The following is a 21,461-nucleotide window of genomic DNA, read 5'->3' as shown; positions in this document are numbered from 1 at the left end:
CTGAATCATGGGAGTAGGTACGTTATTTTTGGTTTGGCAACCAGGAAACGCGGGGCCATTTCTGTAGTAATAGGAAGCTTCCTGTTCTTGCCCCTGTTTTTCCTTTGGTCTGATTTGTCCTCACCCATTTTGTGTGCGTTTGTGTTTTCTGGTCTTATATGCAACTCTGTAAACACTGAGCACAATCAATCCTTTGTAAGTTTTTCCTGGTCCTGAACTGGCATGTACACTAGAGCTGAAAAGCATTTAAACACCTTTTGTTGGCTAAAAACTGGCAAAAGTTGAAATGTAGGAGAGCAACTGAATAATAAATTTTTAAATTTAATAACTACAGCAACATGTTATTCAGAGCAATGTTTCCTTCAGCTTAATTTTGTCTTCTGGAGAAAGGCCCCCAAATATGTTTTGTGACCAAAAAATGTACTATGACCTCTAAGGTCTCTAATTTTCAGGTATGAAATTCTTTGATCGTTTCAATCTCTAAAAATTAGTATACAATACAAGCACTTTTCATTTATACTAATCTTTTTTTTTCATTTATACTAATATTCTTAAGCATTACCTATATTCATCCACCCACCCCACCTTCCCAAGTTATTTATAACATGGCTACTAACATGTTACCAGTCTTTATAGTGAGCTATGCTGTTTTTTTTTTTCTCACTCGTCCCAAAATTACTTTTTTTCAGGAGCTCTTTCATTGCCCGTTCCAGAATTTTATAAATCCATTCCTGCTTACTCTCTCTCCTCACCCACTCATCCACACCCCAGATATCTATCATTTTTCCTTTCTGAGAGGCCTGTGTGACACACAAAAGCCTTATAAGGTTTCTATCACTGCCCCCACATACTAGCCAGGCTCTCCTACGACTCAATTTAGGGGAAATTCTCTAGGAGACATGTATCGAAAACTAGTTCTGATTTATACTTATTTAGAAGCCCCACAAATCTCCCCACTAATCTTTGGACTCTTGTCAAATATCATGGGTTTATATTATTATAAGATGTTAGGTTTAGTATTTTTTTTTTCCCACCAACAGCATTTCTAGATCACGCTAAGCATCTGTGGACTTTTGGTTTCTTGGCAATAGGGTCGTGTTGGAGAAGAGTGTGAAACAGTAGTGTCCGGGGCAGAGGTGTGATAGAGAATTCACTCAGGGAGGCCGCTCGGTCCTCTCTCTCACTTAACTAGGGCAGCTCTGCTTTTTAACACACTGACCTATGTGAAGACTTCTTTTTTGAGGGAGAGGGAATTGGGTGGGGTCAGGAGGAAGAAAGGTAGGTAAGGCTGTAAAACTATTGTCTACTATGATTTCTCTCTTGGTTTGAAACAAATGCTGAGATCAGCTTCCTGGTGTATACCTGCATGAGTCCATCTCTTGGTGATAAAACCACAAAGTTTTTCCCTGTGTCCCTGCTCATCCAAATCATTTTAAAATATGTGAAACAAGACTAACCTGGTAACTGGGGAAACATTTCAGTCTACAATTAGACTCTCTCCAGTTTAATTCACTTAAAATATTAATTGAGTATCGCTCTACATAAAGCACTGCTCTATTCAGTGTCCTACGGCAAAACTGCCTGAATGTGCCATGCTGATTAAACATGGGCTCAGATATTTGCCACAATAGCTCCTTTAAATTCAGGAGCTTTGAAGAAGAGACAGGAGTACAATGAATCACTTCAAGTCTAGATTAAAGGAAACGGCCAGCTTCTAAGGCGAGGCCCCACCGTACCATAGACTTCATTGACGTTCTTTGCCGTGTTCAGATTGTGCTAAGTCACAACCGTCACCCCTACTTGGAAAACTGGGGTCTAATTAATGAGGAGATTTGCCTTCTCTGCCTATTCCTGTCAACCTTATTTCAATTCATGGGGTCAGTTGTTAGACTCAAAGTCAGCTGACTCCATTCTTCCCTTTTCCTAGAAATCACAAGCCTATTGTTAAGATGCTGGATCATTAAAAGTCAGAGCCACAGAGCATCAGTGCTGCCTACTGTAGACGCCTCCTCTTCCAGCTCATGGAGCTGGATGAGCTCATCCTAATTACACAGAAAACTGAAGGTCAGTGCATCAAATTAATGCAGCAGCATATTTCAAAGGGGCGTATGACCTCCCCTCCCGATTACAATTTGGTCAGTGAAAATGGTTCTCCCCTCCCTGCTGCCAATATTGTCAACAGGCATTCAGCAGAGAACAATTGGGAGTATTGAAACACGTAATTAAGTACTGCTTAAAACTACTCTATTCTAATTAATAGAGCCAATTTGCACAATATGTAATCTTTTCAGTTCTTTAGTACAGTCCAATGGTCTTCGGTAAGCAGCTCTAATCTCCTCAGGCTCAGGAAAGAAAAGCTATTTTCTAACTCTACTCCCCCTTTAAAAGCAGGGGATAAATGCCAGCCAGTATTTTGCATGTTAACTCTACTGGCGTCAAATCTGGGATTCTGGCAAGCGGCTAGCTGCTGTTGGGTTTCCAGCCAAAACTCAACCAGGGACCAACGTAAGCAATATGCTGACACCGTGCAAGACAGAAACTGGTTGACATGTAAGATTCGCGTTTTAATAAGTGGAGGTAGTTTTGAAATCAAAGATCAGGTTTAAAATTCCACTCTTTTTTTGAAGCTCTGATTTAGTAAATCATCAGACAAGGAAACATACCTTTGCATTTGTTTGTTGTCTTATCCAAAATTGCCTTTGTGGAAACAATCTTCCCATATCTAAAAAAAGAAAAAACGAGAGGTTATAATTGAGGAACCTTTATTAATATTTAAGTCCGGAGAACACACACACTTATTAAACCTCTGCAAACTTTAAAGTATAAAATGTTCTTTACTAGGGGACAGGAAATAAGAATTCGAAACTCAAGCTAAACTAAAAAGGAGGAATGGCTAGACCCCTCATTTGGCTCTTTGGATTATAGTTTGATACTTAGCTTGGAGAAATCAGGCACTTACCTGGTGATCTTGGGACCAAAGAAATGGAATGGGAGCTTTAGGAAAAATAGTTTCTCTACAAAAAGCAGTTTCTTCTAGTAACACTGTGTGTGTGTGTGTGTGCGTGTGTTGTGTGTGCGTCGCTCAGTCATGCCCGACTCTTTGCAACCCCATGGACTGCAGCCCACCAGGCTCCTCTATTCATGAGATTTTCCAGGCAAGGATACTGGAGTGGGTTGCCATTTCCTTCTCCAGGGGATCTTCCCAACCCAGGGATCGAACTCGGGTCTCCTACACTGCAGGCAGATTCTTTACCAACTCGAAGCCCACAGTAACACTATGTCTGTGGTCAAATGCAAAGCCAAAGGCAAGGCTACAGAATTGTTAAGGGAAAGGACTACGATGCATAAAGCCTTTATGAACTAACTGAGGCAAGAAAGCTCCCTGAATCACTCTATTCATTTTGCTTTTGCAGGTGATTCTGTGTGGCTCTAGATCATCACAGAAGGGTGTGTTGGAATATGTATCTTTAACACGCTTGATGGGATATTTAAGCATTTTAAATGTAATATTTAAAACAGGTCTTTTTATCTAAGATTTTGATGACTATTTATAAATATATTTTTAAGACCTCTTTTAATGCCATAATAATAGTTACACAGTGTACTCACTAATGTATAAGTGGGCATGTGTGTGCAAGAAATAGGCAATAAAAAACAAAAAACAATGAACCAGGAACCAAGCATTAATTTATGATTGTTTGTATGAAAAATGTGTTCAAATTCCTTCATGTACAATAGAAGTTGGAGAAAGAAGGAAAACAATTCAGAATGTTAAAACTGAGTGCACTGCTATGGAAAACAAAGGGGGGGACTTCCTTGATGCCGGGTGGCTAAGACTCTGAGCTCCCAAAGCAAGAGGCCCAGGTTCAAACCCTGGCCAGGGAACTAGATCCTGCATGTCTCAACTAAGACCTGGTACAAAAAAATAAATAATTAAACATAATTTAAAAAAAAGAAAACAAAGGGGCAAGAGAGTTTAAATATAGGTACTACCCTATATCCTTTCACAGTGACCAGACTACAATGCAAAGCACTGCTATCTATGATAGTCTTCAAAAAACAGAGAAAACCTTTGAAAAATAATTCTTAAAAATTACTGGGTCTATGGCAAAGGCATCTAACATACTTATCTGAGACTATTTCCACATTTATACACGCCAAATCCCCCAATTTTAATTTTCTATATATTTACTTTAAAAATTTCACATTTTCTCTAATATTTTCTTGTGATTGCTGCTGAGGACTAAAAAGACTTAAAAGTTTTAGGAAATGGAAGTATCTGTGCAGTACTTTAAAACATTTTCAATGTTGCAGGTTTCTATTTTATGCATTTGAACAAGCTGAAAGATACTTATCTAGAAGAAACAAATAGTTTGGGCCACCACTCTCCCTCAGTTAACTTCACTCTGTGTAATCATGTAATCAAATGATTACTAACTGAGCATAAAAGTAAAGATAACTTAAGGTTTAAATGACAATTACATCCAAGAGGCATAAGGCTGCATAAACACCTTCAATTCCCTGTAAAGACTGAGTATTTGCAACAACCTTAATAGAAGGTCACTAAGCTTACAACAAAAAAATTTGCAAACCAGAAAAAAGTAAGTGATTTAAAGACCACCTTTTAGCAAGTTACCTAAGTTATTGACATGCTGGATACTTATCAGAACTCTCTCCTTTGTATAAGTTTTAGCTGAAAATGCTTTTAGACTGCATCCCTACCTCAGCCCTTTCCAAAAGCAGGGAAGAAAACTGGTATGACTTCAATGTAGGATAAAGGTATTGGGAGTTACAGAGATTAAGGGACTTTGCTTGAGGTCACAGAGTTCAGGGTTTTTTGTAAACCAAATAGAAGGAAATTTAGAGAAGGTCAGGGGCTGGCCTTCTATCTTTCTGGTTCTGCTCTCCACATTAATAATGAGGAAGAAGACGTGGAGAGAGGAAGGAGTGGGAAGCAGGGAAAGAGAAGAGGCTCCTGGTAGCACTGAATCCAGAGACTCCATCCGTGCCATACTTTCTCCTCTGGTTTGGGTTCTCTTTGATCTTTGCTACATCTGACATTACTCCTCACTTTCACACCTTAGCTTCTAGGACCCTCATTCTGGGGATCCCATCTCACCTTTCTGCTCTCTCTTTCAGTTTTTTTTTTTTTTTTTCTTCCTCATTCAGCTCCCTCCTCTCTCTCTCCTTAACCAAGTTCTTTCATCACATTTAATAATTAGTCCTCCACCTTCTCTTCCCTAGGAAATATATCCAATGTCATGGATTTAATAAATGAATCTTCTCTGATGAAGCCAATTTCTCCTTCCTGGGTTTTTATTTTAATCTGACCAAAGGTTTAGTTTTTGTCTTCTTCTCTTTACTTAAACATCTTAGTATCTTATTAAAATATAAAATACTTAAATATCTAGTTACATGTTACCTCATGTCCTCTATTTTCTAAGTCATATCTCCCAAGAACCCTAGACAAATCTTTCCTTGTCTCCTCTTCATGTATCTTTTCATTCTATAGCACCATTAGATCCCCTTGTTCCATCAAGTTTGTGGTCTCTGAAGTGAAGTTGCTCAGTTGTGTCCGACTCTTTGCGACCCCATGGACTGTAGCTTACAAGGCTCCTCTGTCCATGGAATTTTCCAGGCAAGAGTACTGGAGTGGGTTGCCATTTCCTTTTCCAGGGTATCTTCCCGACCCAGGGATCGAACCCAGGTCTCTCGCATTGCAGGCAGACACTTTACCATCTGAGCCACCTGGGAAGCTGGTGATGTCCCTGAGACATCATCAACTCGGCCATTCCTGAGTCCAGCTAGTCATTAACTCTTTTAACATGTGTCTAATATTAATTTGCCTTAAACATTACTTTGCCTTAAACTCTCTGGGACTTCCCTGGTGGTCCAGTGGTTAAGACTCTTGTGTTCCCAATGCAGGGGGCATGGGTTCAATCCCTGGTGGGGAACTAGCATAGCAAATAAAAAAAACAGGGGGGGAGAGGAGAGAGTTGAACATGGTTCTCTCGTCTCTCCACTGCCCCCTCCTACCAATCTTTGAATTTAAAGAACCTGTTGTTAACACTAGATTTTCCATGAAACCATCCCTAATCTCCTCAACCATTCAGTGGGCGATTTGATAAGAAACCAGAAAGGGAATAACATTTACTTAGTTTCTACTAACGGAGAAGGCAGTGGCAACCCACTCCAGTACTCTTGCCTGGAAAATCCCATGGACGGAGGAGCCTGGTAGGCTGCAGTCCATGGGGTCGCTAAGAGTCGGACATGACTGAGCGACTTCACTTTCATGCATTGGAGAAGGAAATGGCAATCCACTCCAGTGTTCTTGCCTGGAGAATCCCAGGGACGGGAGAGCCTGGTGAGCTGCCGTCTAAGGGGTTGCACAGAGTTGGACATGACTGAAGCAATGTAGCAGCAGGAGCAGCAGCAGTTTCTACTAAAGTTCTAGGCATTTTCTGTGTATGATCTTATTTAACTTCACAACAATCTTAAGAGGTAGCTGCTCTTATTCTCACTTTTGCAAACGGGAAAACAAAAGCTCACAGAAATTCTGGGTCTAAGATCTTGCCTAACACATCAAAAATGAAAAATAGTTAAAGTTCTTACTGCAGTTTCTCTATGAAATGAGAAATGCGCCAAGGCTTCGGCTGCGACCCCCTCTCTACACAGGTGTGAGCCTCACCAGCCCCTCCGCCAGGAGACCGTTGCAGTCGGCCAGCCCCTGCTCCTTGGTAACCATGCGTGACCGAAAGGCTGAGATCAAGAACAACGATATGTCTAAGGAGATGCAACAGGACTTGGTGGAGTGTGCTACTCAGGCATTGGAGAGATATAATATAGAGAAGGACATTGTGGCCCATATCAAGAAGGAGTTCGACAAGAAGTACAACCCCACCTGGCACTGCATCGTGGGGAGGAACTTCGGTAGTTATGTGACACGTGAAACCAAACACTTCATCTACTTGGGCCAAGTGGCCATTCTCCTGTTCAAATCTGGTTAAAAGCATGGACTGTGCCACACACCCAGTGATCCATCCAAAAACAAGGACTGCAGCCTAAATTCCAAATACCAGGGACTGAAGCCTTCAGCCTTGCCTAAGGGAACACCTCCACCTTTGAACCTGTCTTGTGTTTTGTAGAGGGCATTCTCTGTACTAGTTTGTGGTTATAAAGCAATTAGCAAAACAGCTTACATTTGTATTTATTTTCTATTCCACACCTCTCTGCCCCATGTTTTTTCTCTTCAAAATCCATTCCTTTAAAGAAATGAATCTGTTGAAAAAGTGTGCGCTAATTACCGTTTGTTCAAATAATCTATTGAAGATGGCTTATTACTTGATCTTGGGTAGGTTGGTGGGGGTGATTCCTTGAAGTTTCTGTGGGATGAAACAGACTAGCCTGTTCAACACATTTGAGTTTCATTCTTGCCCATCCTGTTCCTGTTGTGCATGGAAGAATACTGCTCAGAAGTGCATGTTGAGAAATGCATGGCAGAGAAACTACTGGATTAACTCTTACTCCTAACCTGATAAATACATTACTTAAGTGCTCCTTTGGGATAACTGCTATAGAGTGTTCTGGGCCTTAGGCCTCAGAGATGATGAAGGCGTAGTAGAACTCCTTTAAGCTTTCTATGGCTGTAAAATGGAAATAAGCTGGTGAGAAAGTTGGGCTAATAAGAAATTTGTTGGGCTCTAGACATTTCCCTTCCCCTGCCTTGGCCAGAGTATACTTTAAAGATTAAAGGTGGTCTTAAGAGGGAAAAAGCTTTTGAGCAGCGGTCCTCCATGTGATTCTAATAAAGTCTGCAGGAATTAAAAAAAAAAAAAAGAAATGATTTTGAGAAACAATTTCCTTTATGCACTCAGAGTATGAACAGTGAGGGGAAAAAAATGGAAGATCTCTTCTATTAAGGCATCAGAATAGATTTATTTTTCAAGCCAAAGCAAGTTTTTTGTTTGTTTTAGACACAAGAAATAAACAGGTGGTTCATAGTTGAAGGAGGGATGGGGGTGTGTATAGAAGAAGAGATATGTCTATCATTTATCAGTTTTACTTTCTATTGTGGTTTTCATCATGATTTGTGGGTTAGCACTGAAAGCCCATGACTTCCCAGAAAGTCAAGACAGTTTTCACTCAGCCATGGTACTACTGCATACCAGCCTCTCTCCAATCCAGGGGTTCAGGAGGCTGCTTCTATGGAGTTACCACAGGTGGTGGTGGGGGTTGTGGGGGCAGGGGTCTGAAGGGTTTTCCTTTCCTACATCTTTTCTGTGAACTATTCACTCAGTTATACTGCTCAGAGCACAAGGGGCTCTCACAAAAATACAGATCCCTGGCCTGGAAACAGAAATACTTTTAAATTGCTCAGGCCCTGGTGAAGTCAGTTTCTCAGGGGCTGATGCAGTCATATTGTGGGGATGGAGTACAGAACAAGCTCTTCTGATGACATGAGAAAGGATCTACAATATGGGGAAAAGCCACGTGGCAAATGGCACTTCAATGAGCAGGAGAGGGGGCAGCAGGGTTCAGAGTGGTCACTATCCCTCCCTGCTAGTCTTATCTGTAGTTAAGATTTAATAATGTGAGGCAAGCGATGGAGTGGCTGGGGGAGAACTCATTACAGATGATTAACATTTAGCCTAAGTCTATCGTTGATCAGCAGTGCCTGTAAGAGTAACAGATATCTGGGGGGGAAATTCATAAAGCAACCAGATTTTCACCTCCCCACTCCTATTTGCAACTTAATCTGTAAAACAAAACAGAACAAAAAATCTAGTAACAGGGACATATGATTTATTGGAGAAAACAGGCCTCCTAACTGAGTAGAATTCACACTCTAAGAACACCAAGGAGATGCATGCCCAAGAGAGCAAGCTGCAGAATTTTATTGGGGAAAATATGAAAACAAAGATTCTTTGGGTTTTATCAGCTTCAAAGTAAGAAGACTCAGACTCACAGTTGTAGCTACCCAGAATATAATATTCTGTGCTAAGAGTAGACGATCCACCCCAGAGGAAACTCTGATAGTAAAAGGATAGAGAGTAATTAAGGGACATGACTTTCAGAGTACTGAAAATCTCAAAGGGAAGGATAAACAAGTAAAAACTCAAATTTAAACCTATTGGCTGAAAAAACTTTTGCTTAGAATCTACCTAAATTTCTTTCCTTTGCACCACAGCTTTTGTCATATCTCCCCATTTCCATTTCTTCTTTCATTGGCTGTAATATAAAATCTAAGTATATTTAGTTTGCACTTACTAAAATAAAACTTGATTTTTCTCCTCTGTCTCCCATCATTTAGTCACTCGTAAATTTTACCTTTTTGATAATTTACCATAATTACAAAAGAAATGCATATTTGTTGTAATTTGAAGACACGGGAAAGTAGATTAAAATACTAAAATCACCTATTGTCCTGGACACAAATGTGAAATGGATTGTTGAGTATCTTTACAGACTCGTCCAATGTGCATGTACATGCATGTGCACATGGCATGTGAGTGTACATGCGTGCACACACACACACACGTACACTGATTCTCTCCCCTTGTAGAGAATTTGGAGCTTTTGAACATTGCTGGTTACAAGCCAAGCCTCTGGAGAATGGAGTTTATTCCACCTACTACCAACAGATGGCGGTAAGGGTTGATGAGTAATTTTAATATTGGTCATCCCAGTTAGAGATTCATTTAAGGCTCTATGGGGTCATTAGCAAGGCTTATGTTAATTTATTTTATAAACATTATCAAACAAACAAACAAAAATAAGTATGTGGGAAAAAAAACTACAAAAAAGTGTACACATAATGTAAACAAAAACTGCTTATTTTAAGTGTGAAAAAAGGTGGGATATTCCTCATGCATATAGGACGATCGTTTGTTTGACTTAATAAGTGAACTGCCTCTGAAGGACAAAGAAACTTCCCACCCTGTGAGAGAGATTGTGCCCATGCAAATGACAATAACCAGCAAGAAGGAGGGAGAGGGGGCTGAAATGAGGGAAAAACCAAACTTCTGACCACGTGCTATTGAATTAGGATCCACACTGGAAAGCCTGACCTAGTGAGTCAATTCAGGGGAATAACAGAAGTAACAGCTTACATTAATACAGCTTTTATCTTATGCCAGACACTGTTTTAAGTGATTTAGGTCAAATATTTTTAATCTTCCCAGAAATCTTTTGAGTAGGTGAAGTTTTATTACACTTTGTAGATGTGAAACTGAGGAGTAGAGAGAGTATGGGACCCACTGAAGGTTACACTGGAAAAGGTCAGATTTCATTCCAATCCCAAAGAAAGGCAATGCCAAAGAATGCTCAAACTACCACACAATTGCACTCATCTCACACGCTAGTAAAGTAATGCTCCAAATTCTCCAAGTCAGGCTTCAGAAATATGTGAATCGTGAACTTCCAGATGTTCATGCTGGTTTTAGAAAAGGCAGAGGAACCAGAGATCAAATTGCCAAGATCCGCTGGATCATGGAAAAAGCAAGAGAGTTCCAGAAAAACATCTATTTCTGCTTTATTGACTATGCCAAAGCCTTTGACTGTGTGGATCACAATAAACTGTGGAAAATTCTGAAAGAGATGGGAATACCAGACCACCTGACCTGCTTCTTGAGAAACCTGTATGCAGGTCAGAAAGTAACAGAATTGGACATGGAACAGACTGGTTCCGAATAGGAAAAGGAGTACGTCAAGGCTGTATATTGTTACCCTGCTTATTTAACTTATATGCAGAGTACCACCCTTACGGCAGAAAGTGAAGAGGAACTAAAAAGCTTCTTGATAAAAGTGAAGAAGGAGAGTGAAAAAGTTGGCTTAAAGCTCAACATTCAGAAAACTAACATCATGGCATCTGGTCCCATCACTTCATGGCAAATAGATGGGGAAACAGTGGAAACAGTGTCAGACTTTATTTTTTTGGGCTCCAAAATCACCACACTTGGTGATTGCAGCCATGAAATTAAAAGACGCTTACTCCTTGGAAGGAAAGTTATGACCAACCGAGACAGCATATTTAAAAGCAGAGACATTACTTTGCCAACAAAGGTCCACCTAGTCAAGGCTACGGTTTTTCCAGTGGTCATGTATGGATGTGAGAGTTGGACTGTGAAGAAAGCTGAGCACCGAAGAATTGATGCTTTTGAACTGTGGTATTGGAGAAGACTCTTGAGAGTCCCTCGGACTGCAAGAAGATCCCACCAGTCCATTCTAAAGGAGATCAGTCCTGGGTGTTCTTTGGAAGGAATGATGCTAAAGCTGAAACTCCAGTACTTTGTCATGTGAAGAGTTGACTCATTGGAAAAGACCCTAATGCAGGGAAGGATTGGGGGCAGGAGGAAAAGGGGACGACAGAGGATGAGATGGTTGGATGGCATCACCGACTCGATGGACATGGGTTTGGGGAGACTCTGGGAGTTGGTGATGGACAGGGAGGCCTGGTGTGCTGCGATTCATGGGGTCACAAAGAGCCAGACATGACTGAGTGACTGAACTGAACTGAAGGTTACACAGCTGTGCTGTGCTGACTCGCTCAGTCATATCCAACTCTTTGCGACCCCATGGACTGTAGCCAGCCAGGTTCCTCTGTCCATGGGGATTCTCCAGGCAAGAATACTGAAGGGGGTTGCCATGACTTCCTCCAGGCGATCTTCCCGACATAGGGATTGAACCCAGGTCTCCTGCATTGCAGGCGGATTCTTTACCAGCTGAGCTACCAGGGAAGCTGATAAGTAACAAAGAAGAGAGGCAGAAGTTTGCTTTGGTCAACCATGTGGATAACTGCAGATACTTTACTTGCCAACTGCAGAATATTCCAGAGGTTCAAAGCAGTTCCCAGTGTTGAGTCTGCATAGCTCCAAGCAGGAGGCAGAGGGATGAGGGTGGACTCTGGAACTGCTAAGTCTCTGAGACAGATACTGATAACATTCAGAAAGTTGTTACCTGACCTTCTCGGTAGGCAACATTGTTCTATTTGGAATAAGAGGCCCAAGACAACAAATGTATCAGGCTGGAGGAGGTAATGGCTGGCTTTAAAGCTTCAACAGAGTAACTACATGTATCTGTTTGGTGGGAATGGATTTATGAACAAGAGCCAAAACTTCCTTGTGACTGTGGACTTGTGAGAGAAAAGGAAAAAAAATTCACACACAAATATGCACACACAGGTGATACAGTTCTCTAATTTGCTTTTTTTTTTTTTTTTTTGCTTCTTTATCTTTTCAATGACTTCCCAGGAAAGGGGATTTCCTACAATTTGCTTTAGCTCAAGAAAGTATAAATTATATGCATTCTGCTAACATTAAAGTTTGTTGGACAATGAGGCCTAAAATAGAAAAAAGCAGAAGGAGCTGTTTATCCATGTTATCCTGAATCCTCAGTATTTTGAATAGTTCAACTTGTTCTCTTTTCTTTATTTACTTAGTATAAGAAGTGGTAAGCATTTGAAGATAAGGTATATGTGAAATTTTAAAATTAGGCAATCAATATGAGACAGGTATTTTAAAACTTTCAGCTTTTTGGCCTTGAAGATTTTCGCTGTCTGTATAAGACATCTAAGATACAACAATGAAAGGTATAGAAAGATATTCCATTTGTAATTCTAGCCATTTTGACTTGATTCCTTAATGTTCGGTCACTGCCCCTTTCACTTGGGTGTGCTTGGTGAATACATGATTCTGTGTATGGGACAGAAGAGGAAGGCGCATCTGATGAGGCTGGAATGGCAGCCAGGGTTTGAAGGTGGAAAATATTTGGCAGGAAAAGTTGCTGCAGTCCTAAAGGTCAAAGGCAAACCTGGTCCCGAAGCTGAATGAACATGTGAAAGACAAGTACAGTCCAGAAGGAGGTCAGACTAAGAAATCAAGCCACACATATTTACAGCATGTCTCCAGTAGGCCCTTCACCATCCAAAGCCTATGAAAAATATCTAAGATGCCATTCCTGCCATCAAGGGGAACCGTTTTGGGGCGAAGGAGTGCAAGGGATTTTTTAATATTAAAAAAATAACTAAGAATGTTGTGATCTTGTATGATGAAAGCTAAATAAAGGAGCATAAACAGGATGAAGGTCAAGTTCAGCAAAAAGGACTTTGGGGAAAACAAATTCAGGTAGGCCATGGAAGACAGTAAACAGAGGAATCTGTCTAATGCAAGCTGTGTGAGGAGTAAGAGAAGCCAAGTCTGGAAAAGGTCCGACAGGGCCTTGGGTTCTAGGAAAAGGAGTCAGGGAACAGAATGTGGCTGGAGGTTTTGCAACTGTGGAATGATATGATGAAAGCAGGATTTTGGTAAGATTAACAAAAATCTTACAGCTAGAATTAGCAGAGAGAAATGTTACATTTTTGTTTTAGTATTACTCTTTTTTTTTTTTTTGGCTCTTTGCACTCAGGCAATAACATTCAAGTTCAAGAAGTTATCATGGAGGGCTCAGGAGAGCTAGGAGATGAATGGCAAGGTTCTAAAGGACAGGAAAGCTTTAAGACAGAGGACTTCTTTTAACTAGCCTTAAATGCTTTAAAATAATATCTGAGAAAAATAGCCTGTGGTATCTGTGTTATAGAAAGCCAATGGTTTGCCTCTGTGAACAAAGAGGAGAGGGAGAAAAGGAATCACCATGGTCTTCTTTTCTGAACTATCCTGGAAAGGACAGTAAATTCTGGCTCCAGTTCCAGACCTGGAGCCTGTAGATTAATGTAGCAGAAGCAAACACCATCCTCGAGTAGTCCAGCCCTCGCTAGACGGGCTGCTTTACAACATATGAGCGGATGGGGAATAAACTACAGAAGTTTGGGGACAAAGCAGCACATTTTTCAAGAGAAAATATATCTACATATCTAGTTTTTCATAACACTGAAATTTTAAGATGAACACATCCTTTCAGAATACAAATAAAATTACTAATTTACACCCAGATTTGGGATGAATATAACTTATGACTAAATGTAGAACCTCTCCTGTTTCTCTGCCTTCTCAACACTGATGCTGGCACAGCTAAACTATTATACATGCTACACAAAAGCAACAATTGATGCTGTTTATTGCATGTATGGCTCAAACTAAATAATTCATATAGAATGAATATTAAAAACCCCCTCATTAGAAATGGTTAAGATGCACTTTTTGCCATATTCTGTGAAAAACTTATACCTCTCTCCTAAATAACGAGCACACTATAAAGCATTTGACTTATTACACAGATTTGCTATTAGAGCTTAGTATCCAGTCTATTATGATCCGCAATCAAGGTAAAGCAGCTTTACACTATTTTATGTTTTTTTAAGAGCACACAGCACACAAAGGGTCACTGACCCTACCTTATGACCATATTTCAGCCAGAAGCCACCGTACTGCAGCACTTAGCATGCAGTCACAGATGGTCAGCCCCAAATTAGTGCGCCCAAGTACTAATATGTCAGAGGAAAATAACACTTGCTGCAAATGGAACCCAGAATTTTGCAAGTAAAATGTAGATAGTCTATCATAAAAATGAGTCTCAAAAAGTCTCCACACGCTGATTAATGTCTAACATTTAAAACAAAGGCAATTTAAGTACATAAAATCGTGTTTCATTTCTGAGTTGAATTTATAATCTGACAATGATAGAGTATTTAAGAAATTTTCTCCCTCTCCCGCCAAAATCTGTGATGTGTTTTCTTTGCTCTGACGATCTCACCTTCACGTTGATATAGTACTTCACCGTATGAGAAGGAAGATGACGTTACATTGGAAAGCAGATGGAGCTGCCGAGAGAGAGACCCGTCTTCAAGTGCACCTTCGGCCAATAGCCAGCTCTGTGACTTGGGTCCTTTGGCCAATAGCCAGCTCTGTGACTTGGGTGTGAGTGTCTGGCCTCATCATCCCCATTTGTACCCTTTCCACCACCAAGGCTGTGGTAACATCTCCTTCACGGCACTGTTACTAGGGGGTCAGCACAGTGCTGGCCCATGACAGATGCTTGGTAACAAATAAATGTTAACCTTTTCTTCCACTCCTCCTAGAATTATTTGGAATAAGGGCACTTTAATTCTTATCACTGGAGATAACTAAACTTCCCTCCTCACCGTCATAATGATGTGGTCCTTAAGACACAAGAATGTTGAGAAATGTAGACTCACCATTTTTTATGGTTATTTTTCAGTTCAGATCTTTGCATAATGAAACCCTCTCAATATATATTGCGTGTATGAATAAAACATAAATATGCAATATACATTTTTTCCCTTAAAGTGTTTGGTATGGGGAATTGAGGGAGACTGGCAGCCAGAGCAGGGAAATACTGGATTCTGCCTTGAACATGGCCTTGTATCTTATCCCAATTTAGCTTATAAAAACAAATGAGGGAAGCAAGGTAATTTAGGAGCTTAATATGGAATTAAAAATTGCTACTAAAAGGAAATCTACAAAGGGTTGGTGGCAGGGGAACACAAAAAACTGAGAAGAGTTTTGGTTCCTAGATTGTTTTGCAAAATCAAAACTAGAAAGCTTTTACACACAACACACACAGAGTACCAGAAGTCTGTAAAACAGAATGCATTAAACTTCAACACTCAAACCATAAATGACTGTTTCATTCAAAACAAGAAGAACGTGACAGAGAGCAAAAGTAAACATGCTCTCTAAAGTAAAACAGAGAGTTATCTGAAACTATTAAAACAGAGTGTGCAAATTACCTAGACATTTCTTTTGATTCTGACACAAACTAAAAAAGGACAGGGTCAAATTGGACATTTCCTAGACTGAGCCCTAATGCTGGCTTTGATCCAGTACACAGCACCAGTGTATTGATTTCCAAATGCCATGAGGCCATCTCTTTTTAAAGTAATAAATCCTGACTGCCCCACAACCTTGAAAAGCCTGTTTGAAGAACAGACTGAGAAGGAAAACGGTATCTACTTCACTCACTTCAGTTCTAAGAAATCTGGGGATATAATATAAATGTTATCATTTGTTTAAAAAAAAAAAGATACACTTGAGTTGGATAGGCAAGGGAATAGCCGGCCAGCACAGTTGATGTTTCTAAACTTAGATATTTCGTTCAAGGGTCACTCGTGACAGTGGTCACGTCTCTTAAGAGCATATCTGATGGAAAAGGATAAACAGGGCTCGCACGTGGGTTTCCCACTGGTTTCTTTCTGAAAAAGACTGTCCTTGGACACTGCAGATAAATATAAGCAATCATTCCAAAGACAGAATAGTATGGCTCTAAAACTTAAGAACATCAGAGAGGAATTACCTTTATGCAAAAGAATGGATGACACCACCCTTATGGCAGAAAGTGAAGAAGAACTAAAGAGCCTCTTGATGAAAGTGAAAGAGGAGAGTGAAAAGGTTGGCTTAAAGCTCAACATTCAGAAAACTAACATCATGGCATCTGGTCCCATCACTTCATGGCAAATAGATGGGGAAACAGTGGAAACAGTGTCAGACTTTATTTTTTGGGGCTCCAAAATCACCACCGTTGGTGATTGCAGCCATGAAATTAAAAGATGCTTACTCCTTGGAAGGAAAGTTATCACCAACCTAGACATCATATTAAAAAGCAGAGACATTACTTTATCAACAAAGGTCTGTCTAGTCAAGGCTATGGTTTTTCCAGTGGTCACGTATGGATGTGAGAGTTGGACTTTAAAGAAAACTGAGCACCAAAGAATTGATGCTTTTGAACTGTGGTGTTGGAGAAGACTCTTGAGAGTCCCTTGGACTGCAAGGAGATCCAACCAGTCCATCCTAAAGGAGATCAGTCCTGGATGTTCATTGGAAGGACTGATACTAAAGCTGAAACTCCAGTACTTTGGCCACCTCATGCAAAGAGTTGACTCATTGGAAAAGACTCTGATGCTGGGAGGGATTGGGGGCAGGAGGAGAAGGGGACAACAGAGGATGAAATGGCCGGATGGCATCACCGACTCAATGGACATGAGTTTGAGTAAACTCCGGAAGTTGGTGATGGACAGGGAGGCCTGGTGGGCTACAGTCCATGGGGTCGCAAAGAGTCAGACAGGGACTGAGTGACTGAACTGAACTGAACTGAAAAGAATGGAACCAAAGAGAGCTAGCGGAATGCTGTTAAGTTACTTTAGTATCAGTTTCACAAAATTACCATGTTTCAAATGAAGGTAATATGCCTCACTCTCAAGAGAGCTTAAATTTACTGCATTTTCCATAAGTAAGGGGGCTGTGAATGAAGTGGTTGGTGGTTTAGTTGCTAAATTGTATCCAACTTTTGGGACCGCCATAGACTGCAGCTTGCCAGGCTCCTCTGTCCATGGGATTTCCCAGGCTGGGGCTAAAAGTGCTTCTTGTTTACAGGACACCATCAGCAAAGATTTTCCAGTCTTGGTTGTTTTGAGAAAACCTGCATAATAGGAGAGGTGGTAATGGAAAGGAAAAATATTCTGATTCTTTAAAAGAACAGAAAACTAGATTCTAGAAGCAAAAGGCAGGTAAGGCTAATGCTGATCTGAAGAGAAATTGCAGAATGGACTGGTGAACTAGAAGCTTAGCAAGACTGAAGAGAACAGGCATCAGTAAAGTCCTTTAGAGCAACTCAGGAATATTGAAGTTTGCTCTTTCTACTCTGGGGGGTGGGTGAGGAAGGTCAGGGTTGCTTGGAAATGCTACAATGTATATTTTGATTTGAGCTAAATAAAAGTCATTATTTGCTCAGGGATTAGAGGAGTGTATCTGGGAAGAGGAAGTGTGGTTTAGGTGAGTGGGTAACCAGCTAAACAAGTGACTAAGCCAGTCCGAATGGTCAGGGTCACAGCACGGAGGAACCATCTAGTGATGAGCCACACGGCTCTGTTCTTGGCCAGCATGTATATAACATTTAAAATTGCTATAAACCAGGTCACTGATAGTACATTTATTAGATATATAAACATCCCAAAGCTGGGGGTGGTGGTGAAAGTAAGATGTCAGAATTATTTCAACAGGCTAGAATGAATTTTTGGCCAAAGCCAACACTGTAATATTTAATAGGGAAAAGTAAGTATTAATATAAGTTCCAAGTTGGGGTGGTAGGGTGGCGGAGGTCAACTGTATCAATTTAGGGAAAGCCTTGGCTTACTCATATGAAAATACCTGGGTTTTTTGATTAGAAACAAATTCTAGTTCTCTGAATGAGACAGATTTAGGTTGTACTGAGGAAAATATATGATCCTGACCATAGAAAGAAATTATGCTTTTGGGCCTCTTTGCTCAACATTCCCTGACACCCACCACTATGGGTTGAATTGTGTCCCACCCCATCTCCACCCCCCCCCCCCCCAAAAAGTACATCCAAGTGCTAAGCTCCAGTACCTGTGCACGTGATCTGGAAACAGAATCTTTGTAGATATAATCAAATTAAGATAAGGTCATTAGGGTAGGCCTGCATCCAATGTGACAGGTGTCCTTGTAAGAGGGCAATCTGGACTCAGATAGAGACCCAGGGAGAATGCCATGTGATGATGAGACAGAGCTTGGGGGTGAGGGGGCGGATACAGCTAGAAGCCAGAACACTCAGGACTGCCAGCAAGTCACCATGGGCTGAAGAGGCGGGGAAGGATTCCCCCAAAACTTTCAAAGAGAACATGGTTCTGTTGATGCCTAATTTTGGATTTCTAGCCCTCAGAACTGTGAAATAATGATTTTAAGTTACCCAGTTTATGGTCCCTGTAACAACAGCCTTAGAAATCTCAAACAGCTCCAGATTACCTGTGGATCCTATATAAGCCCTGCTCCATCTTAACTTCCTGATATTTAAGATGTCACTTCACCTGGAAGATTCAGCATCTTTCTGCAGTCTTGGTGTAAAACTTGTCTCCAGCAGCAGCAAGCCTTCTCTGGCCTCCCCTGACCAAGCTAAGCGCTGCCTCTGGCACTGCCTGAGCTAGTGCGTCCCTACCACCTCCCGGGCAGCCTTGCATCGCCTCCACATCTGCATCCCCATTAATGTGTGCCCTTGGATCACTTCCTCTCTGTATACCAGGCCCCAGCACAGTGCCTGACAGTGATCAACAGTCATAACTCAGGAGAAAGGAGTAAAGAAATAAAGGAATAATGACAGTCTGCTTTCAGAGTGCTTTCTACAGGAAACATGTTTGTTCTAACATCTCCTTTTACTTAGTCTGAGCTCTTCTGGGGGAGGGTGGGCATAGTAGACAAAGGTCTAGAAATCATATCCTACTAGGAGGAAATGGCTGACAGCCTTGTAGATGCTCACCCGGAAAAGAAAAAAACTATAAAGAAGTCCTGTCTAAAAACTATCTTAAGAGAGCTTGCCACCACGAGCAGCGTTCAAGTGGGGCTGGGTCAGAGATGCAGCTATAGATGCAGATTTCACAAAAACCAGTCCAGGGCGAGATGATCGCCAAGTGGTAAACAGAAAAACAAGTGCAGGGAATTTTTCGAAGAGTTAAATTTAATGTAAAATTATGGGCTTCTCACACTTTTGGCATTAAACAAGTGTGATTCTTTGTGACCCCATGGACTGCAGCTCGCCAGGCTCCTTTGTCCATGGAATTTTCCAGGCAAGAATTCTGGAGTGGGTTGCCATTCCCTTTTCCAGGGGGTCCTCCTGACTCAGGGATCAAACTTGTGTCTCTTTCATCTCTTGCACTGGCAGGCAGGTTCTTTTCCAGCTGAGCCAACAGGGAAGCCCTATTAAACAAGTACTGGTATTAAAATAACTAAATAAAATACTTTGGGTAATTTTATGAAACAGTGACAAAAGATGGTGGTTGTTTTAGCTTGTGTCTTCCTGTCAAAATAAAAATTTAACAAATATTACTAAATATTTATAACCAGTGTCTCCAGCATTGCAGGCAGATTTTTTAATCATCTGAGCCACCAGGAGAAGTTTGTTTAGTGTATTGGTTCTTAAATCCCCAAATCTGGGGAGCCACTAAAATATGGTGGGTTGGTGAGTGGGAAGTTGGCATTCCTGCTTTGAAAAGGAGACTGACCTGGGTGATCAATCAGATTAATGTTGGTAAGGATAATGGTTACATGCACAGAATCATTCAGGTCAGGAATAAAGGCAAATATATCTTTCAAAAAACAATACCACACACAGTTCCATTTATTTTAATTTCAAATTATAAACTGGGACAAAAACGGCTCAATAAAATCCTGTAAAACTGCACATGAATAGATCACACTCCCCCCGAAGAAAATACACATAAGAAAAAAGAACAGGGAGAAGGCTCTGATTAGCTCTCTTCTCTCTGGTTTTCTCTCTTGGATTTGGCTGATGCAGACGTGGTGATGACCATTGCTTACAGCAAAAGTGTAAGTCTCCTGCTGAGGAGAACACAGCCTTCAGCTCCCCTGACTTCCTGCTTCATTTGGGGCTTACTTTAATCAGCCTTGGGCTTCCCTTGTAGCTTAGTGGATAAAGAATCTGCCTGCAGTGCAGGAGACCCGAGTTCGATCCCTGGGTTGGGAAGATCCCCTGGAGAAGGAAATAACAACCCACTCCAGTATCCTTGCCTGGAAAATCTCATGGACAGAGGAGCCTGGTGGGCTGCAGTCCATGAGGTTGCAAAGAGTCGGGCACGACTGAGCGACTAACACTTACTTACTTCGATCAGCCTTGTATGCTTAAATGGTCAAGGTACAATGGGTCCTGAAAGCACAAACGCGGCATTCTACAGATCATTACAAAGGTCTCATACAACCTGCGAGGGATCCTCAAAAGGAAGCTGAAATCCCAGTGATACTAGAGAATCACTGAAGACATGGTGTTAAAGGAAGTCACCAGAAAGTTTATCACATAGCACAGTTTTACATATATAAGCACATACATCATGTGTGTGCACACATCCACATGCACATACACAAGAGTTCTTTCTAGGTTAAGTGTGAAGCTTTTTATATTTTAAAGAGTAAGTGTAACATCTCTGGCATTAATGTGAGATGCAAATATAAGGCCACCCAGATAGAGGTGAACTCACTCTTCCCGGACCCCATTCCAGGCACCCCTGGGCGGTGATGGGGTGGGAAGGCCACGTGGGCTTTCTTTGAGCTTGAGCTGAGAGTGAAACTAGGGAATAAGTGAGACTACGGGAGAGGTTAGGGATATGACATGATCATCTTGCCTGTGCTTATTTGACAAATATACACTGCATATAATCTATATTATGAGCCTAATGATACAAACTCCCACTCACTTACAAGGAACATGGTAGCTGTTTTAAAACATAGATAAAGACAAAGACCAAAGTAAATATTAAGTACCCTTTCCCACTACTTAACTGTTCAAAGCTCAGCTTATCAAAATATTTTTCTTTCACCTGGGTTGGCCCCCACCAGGCCAGTGCCAGTTCCAAACTGTATCCAGAGGAAGGTGATAATTGCCCCCTTAACACCCAGGCCTACCCTAGGCTCACTAATTGCTCCAAGCTCCTACTTGGGGATCAGAAAGAAAGCAGGGGACGGCTTGAAGCGGCAGCTCTCTTTCTAGAA

General features: G+C 41.1%; 2 protein-coding genes across 16 annotated transcripts in view; one reads left to right on the top strand and one right to left on the bottom strand.

Moving 5' to 3' along the window:
* RBMS1 (RNA binding motif single stranded interacting protein 1) overlaps positions 1-21,461 on the bottom strand; it is a 221,839-nt gene that overhangs the window by 41,282 nt on the left and 159,096 nt on the right. For all 15 annotated transcript variants that reach the window (XM_005202436.5, XM_005202441.5, XM_005202437.5 and 12 more), the window contains 1 exon segment: positions 2,664-2,722. In XM_005202436.5, the coding sequence (XP_005202493.1) occupies positions 2,664-2,722 (59 nt within the window).
* Positions 6,713-7,114, top strand: LOC101906513 (dynein light chain 1, cytoplasmic-like). Its single transcript, XM_010802054.4, has one exon. The coding sequence runs from the start codon at positions 6,744-6,746 to the stop codon at positions 7,005-7,007; it is 264 nt and encodes an 87-aa protein (XP_010800356.1). The 5' UTR covers positions 6,713-6,743; the 3' UTR covers positions 7,008-7,114.

This window comes from Bos taurus, chromosome 2, assembly GCF_002263795.3.
Source record: "Bos taurus isolate L1 Dominette 01449 registration number 42190680 breed Hereford chromosome 2, ARS-UCD2.0, whole genome shotgun sequence".
NCBI lineage: Eukaryota > Metazoa > Chordata > Mammalia > Artiodactyla > Bovidae > Bos > Bos taurus.
This window is presented reverse-complemented; position numbering and strand designations above follow the sequence as displayed.